Below are 18300 nucleotides of genomic sequence, written 5' to 3' on the forward strand. Positions count from 1 at the left end.
ACCCCTGGAGAGAGTGCCCCAATTTGTCCCACCCTAACCCTGACCCTGATGAGGCTGGTGGAAATATGAATGAATGGAAGACGAAATTTGGCCCCTAACCCATGGCCTCAGGAGACAACAGTGATTTTTTTTTTTTTAATAGAGGTGGGGTCTCGCCATGTTGCCCAGACTGGACTAGAGCTCTTGCTCCCAAGTGATCCTCCTGCCTCAGCCTCCCGAAGTTCTGGGATTACAGGCATGAGCCACTACACCTGGCTTTCATAATCAATTTTTTTTTTTTGAGATGGAGTCTCGCTGTCACCCAGGCTGGAGTGCAGTGGCACGATCCTGGCTCACTGCAGACTCCACCCCCTGGGGTTCACGCCATTCTCCTGTCTCAGCCTCCCGAGTAGCTGGGACTACAGGCGCCCGCTACCTCGCCCGGCTAATTTTTTGTATTTTTAGTAGAGACGGGGTTTCACTGTGTTAGCCAGGATAGTCTCGATCTCCCGATCTTGTGATCCGCCCGCCTTGGGCCTCCCAAAGTGCTGGGATTACAGGCGTGAGCCACCGCGCCCAGCCCATAATCAATATTGACAAGGTTAGGATCCTGAGATCACCTGGCTTCTTACTGATAAGAGCACAGAAAGCCCAAGGTAAGCAAATATATTTCCTGGTAAATAAACTAGACTAAAGTCCAGGTTGGTTAAAAGCCACAAATCTTTAAAATGTTAATGCAATTAAATTAAAATTTTATTCAATTAATTTGAATTAAATGAATTAAATACAATTTTTGTTTCTAACCCACACTTCTGCGGCAGGTGCAGCAATGTGAATGCTTACCTTCCGGAATCCCTGGGTTTTGTTCTGACCAGATCCGTGGATCAGCAAAGGATGGAAGAAAACGGTGTCGCCCTTCTCCATCACCAGGTGCACCCGGGTGTTGTTATCCTCGTAGTCCTGGATCCCGTGGAACATTTTGTTAACTCCCCCCTAGAACAAGAGGCAAGCAAAGTCTACATTTGAGGAAGTAACATAATTAAAAACATTGTCAATGGTTCATCAGAGAAAGCAAACATGAGGGAAATAAAGCATTTCTTTCTCCCAAGAGAAAGAAATGTCTAAATTAAATGCTTACATTTTTTCAGTATACAAAAGCCTCTCAGATATCTGGTTTTTAAGAGTCATATGTTGGCCGGGCATGGTGGTTCATGCCTGTAAGGCCATCTCTTTGGGAGGCCAAGTTGGAAGAATTGCTTATGCTCAGGAGTTTGAGATCAGCCTGGGCAACATGGCAAAACCCCATCTCTACAAAGACTGCAAAAATTAGCTGGGCGTGGTGGTGCCAGCCTGTGGTCCCAGCTACTCAGGGGGCTGAGGTGGGAGGATCGATTGAGCCAGGAGGGGGAGGTTCCAGTGAGCCATGATCACACCACTGCCCTCCAGCCTGGACAACAGAGCAAGACTCTGTCTCAAAAAATTATGGTAATAAAAAAAAAGAAGTCACATGTTGATATTAAAATCACTGAGTTTTTGGAGCAAATGAACAATGTGGAATTTCCACCTGCCCTTCATGACTGCATTATATATGAAGATCTAGCTTAGCTTTGCCTTTTGTGGTCAATGCAGGCAACCATCTATCTCCTGGGCATTTCCAGCCTGAATCTGTAAGTGTTCCCAACGTGTTCTTCTCCTCACCCACAACTTTAAATAAATCCTTCATCTCTTACTCAGGAACGTCTCTGAGAAACTATTTCCCCAAAATAGGGGGAAAAATGCTCAATTTTTCTGAGCTCAAAGGCACTTATGTTACATCCAGAATAATGAAAGAATAGTAAATTAAAACACTGTGTTTGTTTGTAATTATTTCCCAAATTAGTTACTACTTTAGGTGATGGGGTTATGTCTTTATTAAAGAAATTGACATGAGAAGCACCTTAGGAGTCAGGGTAAGGGAAGCAGCCCATTCCTCTTCCTCAGAACATCCCCAGTTCCTTTTGGGAATGATGACATCCCTCTTAGACAGCGCTGAGACTCTGACCCAGAGCCCTTCTCTCCTGGCCAGGGTGAATGTGTGACCCACATTAAGCTAATCATACCTCCCACTCTGCATCTGAGCAGGGTATCTGAGACTCCACACGCTCTGGAAGCCCTGCAAACTTTTCCCTTTGCCTTCTGTCAGCCAAAGCCCGCTGCAGTTGCATGCACCAAACTTTAAACCTTAGCGTCAATGATGAGTTTCACATTAAATGGTTTTATATCAGGATCCAGACACTCACATATTTTCATTTGACACTAATTATTGGTGCAAGAAATCTGAGATGTTCTATTATTATTATTATTATTATTATTATTATTGTTATTACTGAGATGGAGTCTTGCTCTGTCGCCCAGGCTGGAGTGCAGTGGTGTGATCTCAGCTCACTGCAACCTCCATCTCCCAGGTTCAGGCAATTCTCCTACCTCAGCCTCCCGAATAGCTGGGACTACAGGCACACACCACCATGCCTGGCTAATTTTTGTATTTTTAGTAGAAACAGGGCTTCACTATGTTGGCTAGGCTGGTCTCAAACTCCTGACCTCAAGTGATCCGCCCACCACGGCCTCCCAAAGTGCTAGGATTACAGGCATGAGCCACTGTGTCCAGACAAGTTAGGAGTTCTTAAAACCATGTTCCTCATTTCCTATCAAACTACAGCTCATTCTCCCTGCTTTAACAATGGGGGCTCTTTCCATTCGCAGCATCATGGGATTCCAGGATCTTTTCTTTTTTTTTTTTTTTTTTTTTTTTCATGAGATGGAGTCTTGCTTTGTCGCCCAGGCTGGAATGCAGTGGCACAATCTCAGCTCACTGCAAACTCCACCTCCCGGGTTCAAGCTATTCTCCTGCCTCAGCCTCCCGAGTAGCTGGGGCTACAGGTGCGTGCCACCACACCAGGCTGATTTTGTGTTTTTAGTAGAGACAGGGTTGCTCCATGTTGGTCAGGCTGGTCTCGAACTCCCGACCTCAGGTGATCTGCCCACCTCGGCCTCCCTAAGTGCTAGGATTACAGGCATGAGCCACTGCACCCAGCCCAGGATCTTTTCTTTTTCTTTTGATACAGGAACTTGCTCTGTCACCCAGGCTGGAGTGCAGTGGCACCAGCATAGCCCACTGCAGCCTCGAACTCCTGGGCTCAAGTGATCCTCCTGCCTCAGCCTCTGGAATAGCTGGGACTACATGCATGCGCCACTATGCCCAGCTAATTATTATTATTATTATTATTATTTTTAGTGATGAGACCTCACTATGTTGCCCAGGCTGGTCCTGAACTCCTGGGCTCAAGTGATCTTCCCACTTTGGCTCCCAGAGGATCTTTTCACCTTAGACCTAATGTGTTAATAGTCATCTCTCTGGTTTCTTTGCTTCTAGACGCCTATACCTCCAATGCGTCCTGCAGCAGAACATGACATTATTGTACTTGAAGAGCCGATTTGATCCCATCACTCATGAGCTCAAATGCATTTAACAGTTCCAAGCATCAGCAGCTGAATGGATGAACAAACCATGGTTCACGGTGCAGCCATGCAATGGAATACTACTCAGCAAGGGAAGGGAAAGAACTACTGTTGGCCAGGCGCAGTGAGCCCAGCACTTTGGGAGGCCGAGGCAGGCAGATCACGAAGTCAGGAGATCGAGACCATCCTGGCCAACATGGTGAAACCTTGTCTCTACTAAAAATATAAAAATTAGCTGAGCATGGTGGCTTGTGCCTGTCGTCCCAGCTACTCGGGAGGCTGAGGCAGGAAAATTGCTTGAACAAGGGAGTCGGAGGTTGCAGTGAGCCAAGATCGCACCACTGAACTCCAGCCTGGTGACAGAGTGAGACTCTGTCTCAAAAAAAAAAAAAAAAAAAAAACAAAACTACTATCATACACAACAGCATCAATGAACCTCAAAATAACTACGCTGAGTAAAAGAAGCCAGAACGGGACAAAAAAATCTATACTATGTGATTACGTGTCTATGACATTTTAGAAAATGCAAACTAATCTGTAGTAACAGAAAGCAGCTCAGTGGTTGCCTGGAGCAGGGAGAAGGATGGAGTATCTTGATTGTGGTGATGATTTCACAGGTATGTGTGTGTGGAAAATGATCAAATTATACATGCAAAATATGTACAATTTACATGACAATTATGCCTCAATAAAACTGTTTGTTTGTTTTTTTAATTAAAAGCTCTTCAGCCAGGTGTGGTGGCTCACGCCTGTAATCCCGGCACTTTGGGAGGCAGAGGTGGGCGGATCACGAGTTCAAGAGATCAAGACCATCCTGGCCAACATAGTGAAACCCTGTCTCTACTAAAAATACAAAAATTAGCTGGGTGTGGTGGCACGCGCCTATAATCCCAGCTACTCGGGAGTTTGAGGCAGGAGAATCACTTGAACCCGGGAGGCAGAGGTTGCAGTGAGCCGAGAACACGCCATTGCACTCCAGCCTGGTGACAAAGTGAGACTCCTTCTCAAAAACAAAACAAAACAAAACAAAAAACAAAAAAGGTCTTCGATCTTCCTAAAAAGTTTGAACTAAAAAGTTCCCATTCTTCCCCCAAATAAACTGCAGACTTGTTAGTATAACAGTCTTTTCGAATCTGGTCCTAATGTACCTTTTTGGGCTCACCTCCTCTGCTGCTCCCCAAAATACACCCCCAGTGCCCAGCCCATCTAGACTGTAAGCTCCCTGGGTCTTTCCCGTTCTTTTGCAAGTTCAGGCTTGCCCTTGACCTCGTGCCTTCCTATGTCGACTCTTTCCTGTGGGACTTTGTACCCTGTCCTGCAAGGCTCAGGCAGACACCAGCCTCCCCAGATCCTTTGCTGGCCTCTGCAGTTGCAAGGAGACAATCTCTCCTTCCTTACTCTGAGCGCCATCAGTTAGTAAGTAAGACTGACTTGGTGCCTACCACACACATCTGGGGTCGAAGGGTTTATGTCTTACCTCTGCAGCTAGGATTTACAATCTCGGATCCTATACAGTATCTACCCAAGCTCCCCACCTTGGCTGGCTTTCAAACACGTGTTAAGGGCAGGTACAGTGGCTCATGCCTTTAATCCCAGCACTTAGGGAGGCCAAGGTGAACGGATCACCTGAGGTCAGGAGTTCGAGACCAGCCTGGCCAACATGGCGAAACCCTGTCTCTACTAAAACCACAAAAATTAGCCGGGCGTGGTGGTGCACACCTGTAGTCCCAGCTACTAGGGAGACTAAGGTGGGAGGATGGCTTGAACCTGGGAGTTGGAGGTTGCAGTGAGTTGAGCAAGAACCTGTCTCAAAAAAAAAAAAAAAAAAAATGTTGAAAATAGGTGTGATGAATGTTTTCTCTGACATCCTTGAACTTTCTCTGATCCTCACTGCAAATCTTGGGACAATGTTTTGCTCAGAAAGGAAATGCCATCTCATTTGTAAGCTCTTTATAGGTACTGACATGAAACAGAAACTGCGAAGGAGATTCGGATCAAGACTCAGCCGCCGGGCAGACCTACCTCCCACTTGGGGTAATCGTGGGGCTTCAGGGAGCCCTTGTGTGTGCCTGGGAGCACAACCAGACAGCCATTGTTCCGGTCAATGTGCTCCATCGCCGTCCAGGCGCAAACGATGAGATTGCTGGGCCTGAAGGGGAAATAGTGCAGGTCCTGGTGCAGGGGATGACGGGACGTCTTCTTGCCTGAAAAGAAAACCTGCTATTAAAGGATGCTCGAGGCCAGGTGCAGTGGCTCACGCCTGTAACCCCAGCACTTTGGGATATAAAAATATATCCCAAAGTGGGAGGCTGAGGCAGATGGAGTGCTTGAGCCTGGGAGTTCAAAACCATCCCGGGAAACACAGTGAGACTCCGTTTCTACAGAAAACAAAACAACAAAACAAAACAAAAACAACTAGCCAGGTGTGGTGGCATGCACCTGTAGTCGCAGCTACTTGGGAGGCTGAGGTGGGAGGATCACCTGAGCCTGGAGGTCGAGGCTGCAGTGAGCTGTGATTGCACTGCTGCATTACAGCCTGGGTGACAGACAGCAAGTCCCTGTCCCCCAAAAAAAAAAAAAAAAAACCTGGTCTCAGAATTCTTATCCTTTACCTGAAAAAACAATGACCTGTCCCCAGAAGAACCAAACAAATGAAATAATGCTACAGAAAATCAGCCCCGGAGAGATAAACACCAAACTGGAATTGGAAATCAACACAGAGGCTCCACATCTTCAAATCCTGCACCCCCTTCTTCTGGGTTGCTGGTAGCTGAGTACTTATGCACGCTATTTTCCAGCAAGTGGTATAACATCATCATCTCTGTTGTGCTTTATTCTTTGTTGTTGTTGTTTTTTGAGACGGAGTCTTGCTCTGTCACCCAGGCTGGAGTACAGTGGCGCGATCTCGGCTCACTGCAAGCTCCGCCTCCCGGGTTCACGCCATTCTTCTGCCTCAGCCTCCCAAGTAGCTGGGACTACAGGCGCCCACCACCATGCCCGGCTAATTTTTTGTATTTTTAGTAGAGACGGGGTTTCACCGTGTTAGCCAGGATGGTCTTGATCTCCTGACCTCGTGATCCGCCTGCCTCCGCCTCCTAAAGTGCTGGGATTCCAGGCGTGAGCCACCGCACCCAGCCTTGTGCTTTATTCTTTTGTGACTCTAGATTGGGCGCAGCATCTAGCATGCAGTAAAGTGTTCAAAGACCAGTTGCATTAATTACATTGAAGAGAGTGATATGGAGTCAAGTTTGAAATCCCCTTCGAAGTGGCTGATGTCAAAAAAAGTTCTAGGCCACGTGTAGTGGCTCACACCTGTAATCCCAGCACTTTGGGAGGCTGAGGCAGGCAGCTCTCTTGAGGTCAGGAGTTTGAGACCAGCCTGGCCAACATGGTGAAACCTCGTCTCTACAAAAATACAAAAATTAACTGGGCATGGTGTTGCACGCCAGTAGTCCCAGCTACTTGGAAGGCTGAGGGCTGAGGCAGGAGAATCGCTTGAACCTGGGAGACAGGAGGTTGCAGTGAGTCAGGATCACACCACTGCACTCCAGCCTGGGCGACAGAACGAGACCTCGTCTCAAAAAAAAAGAAAAAAAACAACAACAGGCCAGGCACGGTGGCTCACGCTGGTAATTCCAAAACTTTGGGAGGCTGAGCCGGGTAGATTGCCTGAGGTCAGGAGTTTGAGACCAGCCTGACCAACATGGTGAAACCCTGTCTCTACTAAAGATACAAAAAAAAAAAAATTAGCTGGGTGTGGTGGCGGGCACCTGTAATCCCAGCTACTCAGGAGGATGAGGCAGGAGAATCACTCAAACCCCAGAGGCAGAGGTTGCAGTAAGCCAAGATTGAGCCACTGCACTCCAACCTGGGCAACAGAGCAAGAGTCCATCTCAAAAAAAAAAAGTTCTCTAAGAGGTCCTCACCCCCCACAACTATAGTCATTCCGTGCTGTGTCCAGTTGGAGTGTTCATGACCACACCAGCATTTTCCCCTGGTTTGCTCCCTGAGTGTGGCTCCCAAACACCTGATCTCCTCAGGGAGGGAGAGACCTGGTAATGCTAAGCTGCCTTCTATCACATAAACCCCTCCTGGAGATCAGAAGGAAGAAAAGGCAGAAAGGATAGGGGACTCTGTCATGGCTGATTTCTACTGCAGGCATAGAGGAATTTCCCAGTGTAGTCCGAGTAAAATTCACTACAGTCTCTGGACTTGAACTCCTGGGCCCGAGCGATCCTCCCCCCTCAGCCTCCTGAGTAGTTGGGACCACAGGTGCACATCCACGCCCAGCTTGGGGAAGGTTATTAAATTACAGAAACCTGGGTTATATTTCTCAATCAGTCTCTCTGCCAATGAGGTCTTAGATTCTACATATTAGCAAGCACAAGACATCTTAAAGACAACTATAGGCTGGGCGCAGTGGCTTATGTCTGTAATCCCAGCACTTTGGGAGGCCAAGGCGGGTGGATCATCTGAAGTCAGGAGTTCGAGACCAGCCTGACCAACAGGGCAAAACCCTGTCTCTACTAAAAATACAAAAATTAGCCAGGCTTGGTGGCATGCACCTGTAATCCCAGCTATTTAGGAGACTGAGGCAGGAGAATCAGGAATTGTTTGAACCTGGGAGGTGGGGGTTGCAGTGAGCCAAGATCGCGCTGTTGCACTCCAGCCTGGACAACAAGAGCAAAACTCCGTCTCAAAAAAAAAAAAAAAAAAAAGACAACTATAGTTTGTGACTCATAGTAACAATTTTAATTGTTAGTAATAATAATGTCTTCCTATCAGGAATGCAAGAATCCACACTATCACAGCTAAAAAGAGCTGATCAAGCTTAGAGACATCGAATGGCAGGAACCTTTGATATATGAACAGTTATGTCTGTTAAACTGCATTTTTGGGGAGCCAGTCATCTGAAAATTCAGCAACAGTCCTACAGTTAATATCTGAAATCATCATCACATTTCACTGTTGTTATAGTGTAAGTTATTTTAAGACTTACTCATCCAAAGTTTGACAGTTATACACATGATTATAGTTAGACATCAGCTATTTTATTATTTTGTTTTGTTTTATTTTATTTATTATTTAGAGATAGGGTCTCACTGTGTCACGCAGGCTGGAGAGCATGCCATTATAGGTTCACTGCAGCCTTCAACTCCTGGGCTCAAGCGATCCTCCCACCTCAGCCTTCCAATAGCAGGGACTACAGTGCGTACCACCATGCCTGGATATTTTCAAATTTTATTTTTCGAGACAGAGCCTCACTATGTTGCCCAGACCACTCTCAAACTCCTGGCCTCGGAGATCTTCCTCCCTCAGTCTCCTAAAATGCTGGGATTACAGGCATGAGTTACTGCACCCAGCTAACCTTACACATTTTAATGAAACCATTTTTTTTTTCTTCTCCCTTACAATTACCAGAATCTGGAGGTTTGTTTATCAACATTGTGTGCATGGCCATAATATTAGGTCCAGTGAAGCACTCCACATATTTCAGAATCTAAGAAAACAAAAAAACAAAAACAAACCTTGTGGGAAATCAGAAGTATTGACAACGGGTACAAAGTACAGTAGCTATCCACACAAGAACCAAGAAGGCAACAGTTTAAGAATCGAGTGGTATTTCACAACATTGCAAACAAAGCATGAAAAACCCAGCCATTGGAAATCATTCTAAATCTATAACACGGAATGAAATGGGCTTTTTCTGAGCTAGCTGGGAACGAAACCATTTTTTTCTACAAGAAACATAGGAGTTTCGATGAGATATTAATATAGCTTTCTTGTCAACCCAAGCCACAGAGGGTTGCTCAGTGGGAGGGCAATTTCCTCTTCCTCATTGGAGCATCTGCATATGAAGAGTCCCATACAATTGGCAGCTGTCATGAGTAGCCCGGAAGAAAGAAGAATGGTGGCTCGGAGGACATTTGACAATCGGGGACGCTTGGCACTTGACAACTCATTACTGAGATCTGGGAACCAGGAGGTGACGGGAAATGGGGAAGCAAGAGTGAACAAGCAAAGCAGGTCCCAGGCGTTAGATGAAAAATGTTAACCCAGTAATGACATGGGTCAGAGTGGCTGAGGAACACTGCATTATGAAGAAAAGGCTAACATGGGGACCCGTGACAGGGAGAGCTGGTTTAGTCATGGGGCCTGGGAGCTGGGCTGCTGCTACCTTGTGTACAGAACTCAGCAACAGAGGGGGGAAAAGCAGAAAGGGCTCAACACTGAGGTTGGGCACGGCAGCACACACCTGTAATCCCAGCACTTTGGGCGGCTGAGGCAGGTGGATCACTTGAGGTCAGGAGTTCGAGACCAGCCTGGCCAGCATGGCGAAACTGTGTCTCTACCAAAAATACAAAAATTCGCTGGGCATGGTGGTGCGCGTCTGTAATCCTAGCTACTTGGGAAGCTGAGGCAGGAGAATCACTTGAACCTGGGAGGCGAAGTTGCAGTGAGCCGAGATCACACCACTGCAGTCCAGCCTGGGCAACAAGAGTGAGACTCTGTCTCACCAAAAAAAAAAAAAAAAAAAAAAAAAAAAGAAAAAAGAAAAGAAAAGAAAAAAAAACAACCCATGGTATTCAAATTTTGATTCGGCAAAAAAAAAGACTCCAAAAAATGAGCCACCTTCTACTGCTTCCTCACTATTTGATCTCTTGTGTATAAGGAATACTGGCAATTTGAGTATGAAACCCTGGAAAGATTATCAAAAGCCTGGGAGTCAGGCACACACTTGCTTTTTATAAAGCCTGGTATTTTTTGACATTCATCTAGGCTGGGATTTTCTAAATGCCAGCCATTCAAGAGCCATCCTCACAACTTCTGACATAACTTGTTCTGTTATTTAGCCAGTGATTTCCCTACCCTTAGTTAGCTCACTTCTTTTTTTTTTTTTTGAGATGGAGTCTTGCTCTGTCGCCCAGGCTAGAGTGCCATGACGTGATCTCGGCTCACTGCAACCTCTGCCTCCCGGGTTCAAGTGATTCTCCTGCCTCAGCCTACTGAGTAGCTGGGATTACAGGCGCTCGCCACCACGCCCGGCTAATTTTTGTATTTTTAGTAGAGATGGGGTTTCACCAGGTGTCTCAGGCTGGTCTCAAACTTCTGACCTCGTGATCTGCCCGCCTTGGCCTCCCAAAGTGCTGGGATTACAGGCGTGAGCCACCGTGCCTGGCAGTTAGCTCACTTCTTTTATACAATCTTTGTTTTTTTTCTCTTTTTCCAATACAGACAGTGCTCTCACTATGTTGCCCAGACTGGTCTTGAACTCCTGGCCTCAAGTGATTCTCCTGTTTCAGCCTCCCAAAGTGCCACTTCACCTGGCCTTTTTATTTAATCTTGTCCTAATTAACAACATGCTTGAAATCATGAGTTTGGTAGATTGCTGAGTTTTTTTCCAATACATTTAAAAATAAATATCTATTAAAATAATTTATACCTCCTAAAATCATGGCATAGACTACCAGATACTGGTCCCACTCTTCAGAAATGTAGGACATTGGCCAGGCGCAGTGACTCATGCCTGTAATCCCAGCACTTTGGGAGGCCGAGGTGGGTGGATCACAAGGTCAGAAGTTCGAGACCAGCCTGAGAAACATGGTGAAACCCTTTCTCTACTAAAAATACAAAAATTAGCCGGGTGTGGTGGCAGGCACCTGTAAACCTAGCTACTCGGGAGGCTGAGGCCGGATAATCACTTGAACCTGGGAGGCAGAGGTTGCAGTGAGCCGAGATTGCACCACTGCACTCCAGCCTGGGCAACAGAGCGAGACTCTGTCTCCTGAAAAGAAAACAAAATAAAACCCACTGATTTTACTCAGTTCAACTCCTTTCCATATCCAGCTCTAAGAGCAGTGGTTCCTGGGCTCAAGTGATCCACCTGTCAGCCTCCCAGAGTGCTCGCTCAGATTACAGGAGTGAGCCACCGCGCCCGGCCAAATCAGCGGATTTTACAGGCAGGCATACACACTGGCAATTAAGCAGAAGCAAGGCAAGGGTGGTCTCTGACCTCGGGGAGAGTACAGTATCTGAAGAGCTCCTTATCTTCCTGGAAATCCTGGACCTTCGTGATCATCTTCTCACTTGGAGCATATTCTGATTTCGAAATGGTCACATCTCTCATTACTGTTAATCCTAATGGTTTCACCTCCTTTCTGCAGATTTTTTCAAACTCATTCCTAGAAAATTTAATTTGCAATTGATGTCGTTACCACTGGCTCCAAGCACCTGCCCTGCCCTCCTCTGTGGAAAGGGTTGCAGACTTGAGGGGTGGTTTCTCTGCGCTAAGTTGGCCCCCAGCTTGAGGTAGAACAATTCCAATGAAAGGGAGGAGAAACTGTCCGGCTAGAATCCGTTCCCAGAATTAAATTATTCCCTAGTTTAGCATACCAGTAGGGAAGTCTTTTTATGATTTGGTAACATTGTAATAATAATAGCAAACACGTCTGTAACACTCACCATGTGCCCAGCTCTGTTCAAAGTGGTTTCCATATATTTCACCGTATTTAGTCCTAACAACAACACTAGGACATAAGTGCTATTATCATCCCCATTTTACAGGTGAGGAAACAGAAGCATGGGATGTGAAGTAAATTGCCCCAGGACACATGATATTAAGTGGTGGAGCTGAGAATGAAGCCCAGGCATGGTGGCTGCCGACTGTAATCCCAGCAACTCAGGAGGGTGAGGCCAGGAGTTCAAGACCAGCCTGGGCAACATAGTGAGACTCCCTGTCTCTAAAAACAAAGAAATAAAAAATTAGCTGGGTATAGTGGTGCACACCTGTGGTCCCAGCTACTCAGGAGGCTGAGGCAGGAGGATCGCTTGAGCCCAGGAACTTGAGGCTGCAGTAAGCTATTATCACACCACTGCACTCCAGCCTACACAACAGAGTGAGACCCTTTCTCTACAAAAAATAAAAAGCCAGTCTGGCACCAGAGCCCATGCTTCTAAACACTTCTCAACAAACCAAATCATTAAAAAACATCTGTAAAGCCAGGAGCAAATCCACCTTGTATTCTCATTACATGCACACAATACATACTTTTGTAAAATAACAAATAGTGTTACTGTACCGAAAGCGTTGAATATCAGCATCAGGTACAAGATTTTTGATTACTAGAAACCCATTTTCTTCATAAAATTTTCTCTGTTCCAGGGTTAGAACATTATTATCCAGAGTATACCTAAAGGAGAAAAAGAATCCCAAAATAAGTTAAATTTTTAAATTACAGGCTAGGCACAATGGCTCACACCTCTAATCCTAGCACTTTAGTGGGCCGAGGCAAGTGGATCACTTGAGGTCAGGAGTTTGAGACTAGCCCAGGCAACATGATGAAACCCCGTCTCTACAAAAAATACTGGTTGTGCCACTCCACTCCAGCATGGGCGACAGAGTGAGACCCTGTCTCAAAAAAAAAAAAATTAAATTACATCCTAAAAATATGTATCAAGAACCTGAGGCTAGGCGTGGGGGCTCACACCTATCATCCCAGCACTTTGGGAGGCCGAGGCAGGTGGATCGCCTGAGGTCAGGAGTCTGAGACGAACCTGACCAACATGGTGAAACCCTATCTTTACTGAAAACACAAAGTTTAGCCAGGCATGGTGGTGGGCACCTGTAATCCCAGCTACTTGGGATGCTGAGGCAGGAAAATCGCTTGAACTTGGGAGGCGGAGGTTGCAGTGAGTTCTATCATGCCACTGCACTCCAGCCTGGGCGACAGAGCCAGACTCTGTCTCAAAAAACAAAAACAAAAACAAGAACCTAAGAAACGTTCATGCTCTTCAATCCAGCATTTCTAAGACCAAGGAATAATCTGAAAACTTACACTTTATGTTCAAAATGTTAACTATAGTCATCAAAAAAAGTGCATTAGTGGGCCGGGCACAGGGGCTCATGCCTGTAATCCCAGCTTTTTGGGAGGCTGAGGCAGGTGGATCACCTGAGGTCAGGAGTTCAAAACCAGCCTGACTAACATGGTGAAACCCCATCTCTACTAAAAATACAAAAATTAGCATGCCTGTAATCCCAGCTACTCAGGAGGCCGAGGCAGGAGAATCGCTAGAACCCGGTGGGGCGGAGATTGCAGTGAGCCAGGATTGCATCAGTGCACTCCAGCCTGGGTGACAGAGCAAGGCAAGGCTCTGTCTCAGAAAAAAAAAAAAAAAAAAAAAAGAAAGAAAGAAAGTGCATTAGTGGAAGAAAAATTAACTACTGACACTGTGTTCACTCAGTGGAATATGACTCAGACATTAAAAATTAAGGCCATATAATGCCGTATATTAAGGCCGTATGGACAGCGGGCGCGGTGGCTCACGCCTGTAATCCCAGCAGTTTGGGAGACCGAGGCGGGAGGATCACGAGGTCAGGAGATCGGGACCATCCTGGCTAAACGGTGAAACCCGTCTCTACTAAAAATACAAAAAATTAGCCCGGCGTGGTGGCAGGCGCCTGTAGTCCAGCTACTGGGGAGGCTGAGGTAAGAGAATGGCGTGAACCCTGGAGGCGGAGCTTGCAGTGAAGCAAGATGGCACCACTGCACTCCAGCCTGGGCGACAGAGCCAGACTCTGTCTCAAAATAAAATAAAATAAAATATAATAAAATAAATATGGACAATGCTTATTATAATAAAACATTATTACAATTATGTAAAACCAAGATACTGTACGAAAAAAAGAAAAGCCTGCAAAGAAACACACCAAAGCAATTTTTAACAGTGATTGCCTTTAGAAATGGAATTAGGGATGATTTTTTAAAATTCCTTCTATTTCTCTGATGTTTCTGTAATGAATACATATGATTTTTCAGATGGGAAACAAATTCAATAAATTGTATATTTTTAACTGTCCAGTTGATGCATTCTAAGAAGGTAAAGTAACAAACTCCAAATAAATGTACAGCATACCCATAAACTCAAATTACCCAGCCTATTCCTTAAGATTGGAATTGTGGTTGTATGAGAATATTTAGGAAGGTCAAGATCTTCCCCTTTAAAGGTGATTAAAGATAAACCAAAGATGCTAGCTAATATGTCCATATAACCAAATTACAAGCTAATTTATTTATTTATTTATTTTTTGAGATGGAGTCTGGCTCTATCACCCAGGCTGGAGTTCAGTGGCGTGATCTCAGCTCACTGCAACCTTGACTTCCCAGGTTCAAGAAATTCTCCCTCTTCAGCCTCCTGAGTAGCTGGGATTATAGGTGCACACCACCATGCCCAGCTAATTTTTGTATTTTTGTAGAGGTGGGGTTTCATTTTGTAGAGGTGGGGTTTGTAGAGATGTTGGCCAGGCTGGTCTCAAACTCCTGACCTCAAGTGATCCACCTGCCTTGGCCTCCCAAAGTGCTGGGATTACAGGCATGAGCCATGGTGTCTGGCCACAAGTTAATTTAAATGTGATGTTTAACTGAATTTTTAAAAGTCAGATTATAAGGCTGGTGTGATGGCTGAGGCCTGTAATCCCAGCACTTTGGCAGGCCAAGGCAGGAGGATTGCTTTAGCCCAGGAGTTCAACACCAGCCTGGGCAACATAGGAAGGGCCCATCTCTATTAAAAATAATAAATAAATGTCGGATTATGTATTTTCTGGTATTTTTCCTTCTTTCTGAATCTTAAAACACATACAGAAAATTAGTCGGTCTTCAAAATTTTCCACAATTGTACTAATTAGAATAAGTCCTGGAAACAGAGGATTTGTATAATAAAATTCTAATCAGGTAACATATTATGTGGTATATCTTCATTACCACTCAAGAAACTTTTATATACATAATATATTTCAAAATTAAAACTCAAACTACTTACTGGAATTGTTGAGGATGGAAACTGGCAGAGGAAATAGTCCCTGAAGTGGGATGAGCTACCTAGGATGTGAATTAAGGCAAATAAAGTAAAATATAGGAGGCCAGGCGCGGTGGCTCATGCCTGTAATTCTAGAACTTTGGGAGGCTGAGGCAGGCGGATCACTTGAGCTCAGGAGTTCGAGACCAGCCTGGCCAACATGGTGAAACCCCATCTCTACTAAAAATACAAATTAGGCCAGGGGCGGTGGCTCACGTTTGTAATCCTAGCACTTTGGGAGGCCGAGGCGGGTGGATCACCTAAGGTGGGGATTTCGAGACCAGCCTGACCAATATGGTGAAACCCCATCTCTACTAAAAATACAAAAATTAGCCAGGCGTGGTGGCATTCATTTGTAATCCCAGCTACTCCAGAGGCTAAGACAGGAGAATTGCTTGAACCTGGGAGGCGGAGATTGCAGTGAGCTGAGATCAGGCCACCGCACTCCAGCCTGGGCAACAGAGAGAGACTCCATCTCAGAAAAAAAAAACACTACTACTACTACTACTATTAATAATAATAATAATACAAATTACACTTGGGAGGCTGAGGCAGGGGAATCGCTTGAACTCGGGAGGCGGAGGTTGCAGTGGGCCGACATTGTGGCACTGCACTCCAGCCTGGCCACAGAGCAAGACTCCGTCTCAAAATAATAATAATAATAATAATAATAATAACAATAATAATAATATAAATTCTCCTGGCATCGTGGCGCAACCCTGTAGTCCCAGCTACTTGGGAGGCTGAGGTGGGAGGATCGCTTGAGCCCAGGAGTAAGCCGAGATCGCGCCACTACTGCACTCCAGCCTGGGTGACAGAGTGAGGCCCTGTTTCAAAAAAAAAAAGACCAGAAAAGCAAAACCCTAGAAATTCCTTTTAAAGATCTCTTTTCTATCCGGTAACCGCAGAGAGTTGACATAGAATCGCATTGTTTCTTTAGCTTAATCGGTTACTTTCGGAATGTCACTCTCATCAATTAACATGTTATCTTTTCTTTCTCTCTGTTTCTGTCTTTTGGAGCGCACTGGCCATCACGGCTCACTGTAACCTTGGACTCCTGGCCTTGGCCCCCAGAAGAGCTGAGACAACAGGCAAGGCATGTGTCGCCGCGCCAGTCCTCACCCGCTGTCCTTCCCTAAATAGTGTCTTTATATAACTCAGTGGCAATGCCGTAGTCCAGCAGGGAGGCCGCCCTGGGCAGCGCCTGCCTGGCCAGCTCCTGCCCGGGAGGGCACCGTCCTCTCGCCTCTGGGGAGGGCCCGGTCACCGCTTGCCTGGGCCCCTTCCAGGCAGCCCTGCGCGTCTGTGCACCGTGCGCCTGTGACTGGACATCTCTGGGTCTCTGGACAGCTGCAGGGGTCACGCGCCGCCGGTGAAACGACGTCTCCACAAAGCGAGGAGCAGAGGCCCCCAGGGATCCCGGAGGGCAGGGCAACGCGGCAATTGCCCCGACCCCAGGGCGGCCGCGCGTGTCCTCGGGGGACGCAGCCTCCTCCCCGCTCCCCGGCTCCGGGAAGAGACGCGACCCAGGCGGGGACCCGGCGCTGAGCGAGGAGGCGCTGGGGCTGCGATGCGTGCGACCCCGAGGCCTCCACCCGGACCGGGGCCACCACTCAGGCCGCGGCGCCGGCGCCGGGTCCAGCCCGAGCCCCGCGCAGCCCAAAGGATACTACGGCCCCGGCCGAGGGGCGGCCGAGGTGGCCCAGCACGATCTGCAGACGGGCGGCGGCGCGAGGCTGCTCCATGGCTGCGGCGCGGGGAACCCCCACCCCGCCCGGCCTCGGCCCCATTTAGCCCCGCGGGCGGCTCCGCCTCCAGGCGCCGCCCCGGACTGGACGCAAGCGGGATTCGGGGCGGTGCCAGCTCGCGGGCCGGGGCTGCTGGGGAGCCCTAGTCCGCCAGGGTCCGCGCGCCGGGCAACCGCGCGGGGCTGAAGTCCTCCCCACACCATGATCTTTCCGTCCTTTCTTTTCTTTCTTTTTAAGAAGAGACAAGATCTTGCTCTGTCGCCCAGGCTGGAGTGCAGTGCGCGATCATAGCTCACTGCAGCCTTGAACTCTTGGGCTAATTTTTATTTTTTGTAGAGATGGGGTCTCGCTTCGTTGCCCAGATGGGTCTCAAACTCCTCCCCGCCTCCCGCCTCGACCTCCCAAAGTGCTGGTAACTACAGGCGTGAGTCATCACCCCTGCCCCGCACCCTGTTTCTATTCCATCACCAGGACCCTCCCTGCTGCACCGAAGCTCGGGGGCCCAGTGACCAGGCCGAGGTCACACAGTGACAAGTGGCTGGGCTGGGACCTCACTCACCGTCCTAACGTCATGGCTTCCATCTGTTTCACCCCACGTGACTGCTCCTTCCACTGACAGCTGAAAGAATAAAATCTCCGATTTAAACAAAAAGTTTGCCGGGCGCGGTGGCTCACGCCTGTAATCCCAGCACTTTGGGAGGCCAAGGCAGGCGGATCACGGGGTCAGGAGTTCGAGACCAGCCTGGCCAACTTGGTGAAAACCCATCTCTACTAAAGATACAAAAATTATCTGGGTGTTGTGGCGCACGCCTGTAATCCCAGCTACTGGGGAGGCTGAGGCAAGAGAATCGCTTGCAACCGGGAGGCGGAGGATGCAGTCAGCGAGATGGTGCCACTGCATTCCAGCCTGGGCGACAGGGCAAGACTCCATCTCTAAACAAACAAACAAACAGGTTTTTAGCCGGGTGCGGTGGCTCACGCCCGTAACCCCAACACTTTGGGAGGCCGAGGCAGGAGGATCGCTTGAGCTCAGGATCGTTAGAGATCGAGACCAGCCTGGGTAACATAGTGAGAACACCTGATCTACAAAAAATTAGCCGGGCGTGGTGGCGGGCTCCTGTAGTCCCAGCTACCCGGGAGGCTGAAGCAGGAGAATGGTGTAAACCCGGGAGGCGGACCTTGCAGTGAGCGAGATCGCGCCACCGCACTCCAGCCTGGGCGA

At 47.5% G+C, this 18300-nt stretch overlaps 1 protein-coding gene across 4 annotated transcripts in view; it reads right to left on the reverse strand.

Moving 5' to 3' along the window:
* PHYH (phytanoyl-CoA 2-hydroxylase) overlaps positions 1–17164 on the reverse strand; it is a 32381-nt gene extending 15217 nt beyond the window's left edge. For 2 of the 4 annotated variants that reach the window (XM_054521923.2, XM_024254118.3), the window contains exons 1-7: positions 17001–17164; positions 15295–15353; positions 12558–12668; positions 11492–11660; positions 8896–8977; positions 5500–5681; positions 823–972 (exon numbers count right to left, since the gene is read on the reverse strand). In XM_054521923.2, coding sequence (XP_054377898.1) covers positions 823–972; positions 5500–5681; positions 8896–8977; positions 11492–11660; positions 12558–12668; positions 15295–15353; positions 17001–17120 — 873 coding nt within the window. In that variant the 5' untranslated portion in view covers positions 17121–17164. Of the gene's footprint in view, positions 1–822; positions 973–5499; positions 5682–8889; positions 8978–11491; positions 11661–12557; positions 12669–15294; positions 15354–17000 lie in introns of all 4 variants that reach the window. The other 2 variants (XM_054521922.2, XM_024254117.3) reach the window with 2 other exon arrangements.
* Positions 17165–18300: the final 1136 nt, after the last annotated feature.

Source organism: Pongo abelii, chromosome 8 (assembly GCF_028885655.2).
Source record: "Pongo abelii isolate AG06213 chromosome 8, NHGRI_mPonAbe1-v2.0_pri, whole genome shotgun sequence".
Lineage (NCBI taxonomy): Eukaryota > Metazoa > Chordata > Mammalia > Primates > Hominidae > Pongo > Pongo abelii.